Consider the following 3,983-nt stretch of genomic DNA (forward strand, 5'->3'; position numbering starts at 1 on the left):
ATATTTATGAGATTTACTAGTTACGTTGTTATTTCAATTAAAAATTAACTTTGGTCGAGAGGTATCTATAGCAAGTGAATCAAATTTTATCCATTAATTTGAGTCAAAAACATAAAATGAGTTTAAAACATAAAACTTTAATTGAAATAGTGACATGTGTTATAATTATTTGTTGTTTCTCAAACTTGAGCAAATTTTAACGCTCTTCGTACTTGACTCGTCGTAACGAAAATTAACGTGTTCGTCACTGTATCAATAAGTCGAGTCGATCACATGAGACGTGATTTCAACTATGGAACACATATTCTACCATTCATCTATGGAGTATAAACTGAGAGGAGCTTGCTATCAAACTATGTATTAAATGTGTAGGTATTTTTATAAAAATACATTCATGATTATATAATTAAAATAATATTCAAAGATGGTCGATTATACAGACGATATTTTGTTGTGGGGCCTCACAATGTAAGTGATTGTAGGGCAATTACAAAACCGGTTACACAATTCAGTGTGCGGACTCACTGCTATAAAACCGTGATGTAAAGAAAACAATATAAAATATAGCTTTTGCAATTATATTAGCAAAGGTTTGTGTTCATAACTTAGAATGATGCCAACAAAAATATCATCATCTATGCACTTCATGAATGAATTGCTAATGAAATTTTGTTCTGTTATGATTTTTTTTCCAGGTATTTAAAGCTTCATATTATGTAAATATTTTTTGAAATATTGGAGTTGAAGAGTGAAGACAATAGACATTTTCAACCATAATTACAATGTCAGTCCCTCTTGCTCCATATCCACATGGACCACATCCTGAAAATGGTATCATGGCTCAATTTAAATCACTTATTTTACTAAGAAAAATAAATATTATTTATTTGAGACAAAAACCCAAATAATTTTCTTGATTAATGCTTAATATAGCATGATGATTGGTTAGTTTGATGCTTATTTACTTCACAAATCAATCCAAGAAGGCAGGAAGAAAAACAGAGTACTCTGTTTTTATTATAATTATTATTATTTCTTTTTAGATCTATTTTTTTTTGTGAGACCTAAAAAATCATTAAACTATTAAAAAAATAGGATCTCAAAGCCAACTTGTGTGTTCTGGATGTCGGAATCTTTTACTATATCCTGTTGGAGCCACGTCAGTATGTTGTGCCGTTTGCCATGCTGTCACAGCTGTTCCTCCACCTGGTAAATCACAATTTGATCATTTTTTTTATAAGTTTTCATTTTTAGAAAATATATTGTTTTCATAAAATGGGTTTTTAATTTTAGGCACGGAAAATGCACAACTGATTTGTGGAGGCTGTCACACATTGCTCGTGTACATTCGTGGCGCGACAAGTGTACAATGTTCTTGTTGTCACACCGTTAACTTAGCCTTAGAAGGTAATCTAACATTCAAACTCCTGATTGTTCTCATATTACTCGATTAAATTTGTAAACATGGCCTCCCCTATTCTCTCACTCTATTTTACTAATAAATCAGTCAAATCAACTCTCTACTTTTATCTACTGAGATATGTTTAGCCCTACTCTATTTGTTAAAAGAATTGTGAATCTTTTGGGCAGCAAATCAAGTAGCACACGTGAATTGTGGAAGCTGTAGAATGCTTTTGATGTACCCGTATGGAGCTCTTTCTGTGAAATGTGCGGTTTGCCAATTTATTACCTCTATCGGGGTTAGCACAAAACCTTATTGCCTGTTTGATTGGAGGATTTCAAGGGAATTGTAATCTGAATTCCTTTGTTTGGTTGGGTAAGAGATGGAATTGGATTTGGATTTGGATTTGGATTTGGATTTAATGGAATTTCTCCTTTTAAAAATTTGAGATGGTGGTGCCAGAATTAATAACAGGTCAAGAAATACAGTTTTCAAAGATGTGAGGTTTGTAATATTTGTTAAACCATAAGGGCAAATTTGTCTTATTAAGTATCTTTTTCATTCCAATTTTTTCAAAACAGAATTACAGAAATTGTTATTTTCTTTCACCAAAATTTCACTCGTTGTCCCTGATCTTTAAAATTTTTTTTTTTTAAATTAAAACAATCATGTTAAATTTTTTTTTTTTTAAATTGATCTTTTTTGTCCTTTACGTTTCAAAATCCAACAACGTTTGTCCTTTTCACCTAACCCGGTTAATTTTCTCGTTAAGTCAAGTCATGTGACTTGTATATGAGGACAAATTGGTCATTTTTTCTATTAAATTAAAATAATATTTTAATAATTAATTAAAAGAATATACATACTTTCTCTCTCAAGTAACTCTCTCTTTCTCTCCTTTCTGCAACTCTTCCGTCTCAAAATCAAAATCTCTAAATTCACAATCTAGCAAATCTTAATCAAAAAATTGCATTGTTCATTCATTCAAAATCATCGTCATGCTGTTGTTCTTTCTCCATCAACACAGACCGTCTTCAAGCTCCCGCCACCGTCTTCAAGCTCCGCCGCCGCCGGCGCCACCGTCGCCACGCGTCGTCGCCTCCCACCTCCACTGTAGACAAAAACCAATTAAAAACTCTCAAATGCCATTTAACCCATTACACCCACCGTCTCCCTTCTCACGCTAACAGCACCACCGACTGTAAACGAACCGTTGGGAAATGACTGTCGGAATCCCCCCCCCCCCCGACGAACCGTAGGGAAACGAACCTGTCCTCGGACTATGCGCATATGCCTTCGATTCGAGATTAGAATCTGTTCAATCTTGTTGACGCGAAGTCATAAACAGATGAAAGAATTTAGGGTTTTTTAATTTGAAATCAAGCATCGATTATTTTTGATTTTCTTCTCTCCGGCAGTCACCACCGCTGCCGTCTTCTCCGACCCGATTCAATCCATATTCATCTGGGTCTCATTATCTCTCATAATCGAACCTTTTACCCCGTTATCCTTAACCGCCGGTGGAAGAGACGACGGCGGCGGTGGCAGCCGGAGAGCTTGGTGTTGGCTGCCGGAATGGAGGAAGAAGAAGAAGGGGGAGAGAGAATATAAATATATATTAAGTTTTTTTATTGTTTTTGTTTATTTAATTTTTTTTAATTTAATAGGTAAAATGACCAACTTGCCCTCACGTGCAGGGCACTAGACCTGACTTAATGAGAAAAATTAACCGGGTTAGACGAAAAGGACAAACGCTGTTGGATTTTGAAACGTAAAAGACAAAAAAGATCAATTTTGAAGATCAGGGACAACGAGTGAAATTTGAGTGAAAGATAAAGGATAATTTCTGTAATTCTGTCTTTTTTCAACAAAACGTATAACCAAACAGAGTATGAATTTTCAAAGGAATGAATTTTCAAAGGAATTCAGTAATTCCAATTCAAATTACATTTCCTATGTAAATTTCAATTCCAATTCCAATTCCAATTCCAATTCCATACATTCCACGAACCAAACGCCCCCTTAATTTCTTTAGTTTTTGTGAACGCAACAATCTAATGATATATGTTTTCTTTTGGGCAGGCATCCACAAGTGATACAGAACAAAAGTTCAACACCTAAATTCTATGGTTTTAAATACATGGCTACCTCATGTGCAATGCATAGAGTTATGAATTTCCTCTTGCTTGAGACGACTATTCTCTTTTTTATAAATATTACAGTGATTAAGGAATAAGTCTAGGTTTTGGGTACGAGAAATATCTGATTGTGTGAGAAAGCTTATGGTTGGTGTTTGGTTTATTGAGGTTTTTAATGTTAATGTTGATAGTTGATAGTTGATAGTTAGTACATGTTTGGTTTGTTGCCTTTGATAACACGGTATGTAGGAAGTTTTGTGGGGGGGCTTAGTTGACTTTTAATTCAAGCTTCAAACTTTGTCATTTCTTGGTTTAATATAATTGGTTGAATCTTGGATAGAAAGTGACTAAAGATAATGAAGGATAAGCATCAAGGAAAAACAAGATTGAAGAATCATGTACATTGTTTATCCTGATTATTAAATTAATTTTAGGCTGTAAAG

At 34.0% G+C, this 3,983-nt stretch overlaps 1 protein-coding gene across 1 annotated transcript; it reads left to right on the forward strand.

The window, feature by feature from the left end:
* Window positions 1–1,088: 1,088 nt before the first annotated feature.
* LOC143562155 (protein LOL1-like) lies at window positions 1,089–3,722 on the forward strand (the record flags this gene model as incomplete). The annotated part of the gene is made up of 4 exons (XM_077050048.1): window positions 1,089–1,209; window positions 1,294–1,407; window positions 1,591–1,700; window positions 3,485–3,722. Coding segments are annotated over 4 exons (384 nt in total), but the record flags the coding sequence as incomplete, so codon positions are not given.
* Window positions 3,723–3,983: the final 261 nt, after the last annotated feature.

This window comes from Bidens hawaiensis, unplaced genomic scaffold (assembly GCF_021521415.1).
Source record: "Bidens hawaiensis isolate Kalapana, Puna unplaced genomic scaffold, B.hawaiensis_p1.1 tig00020915_1, whole genome shotgun sequence".
NCBI lineage: Eukaryota > Viridiplantae > Streptophyta > Magnoliopsida > Asterales > Asteraceae > Bidens > Bidens hawaiensis.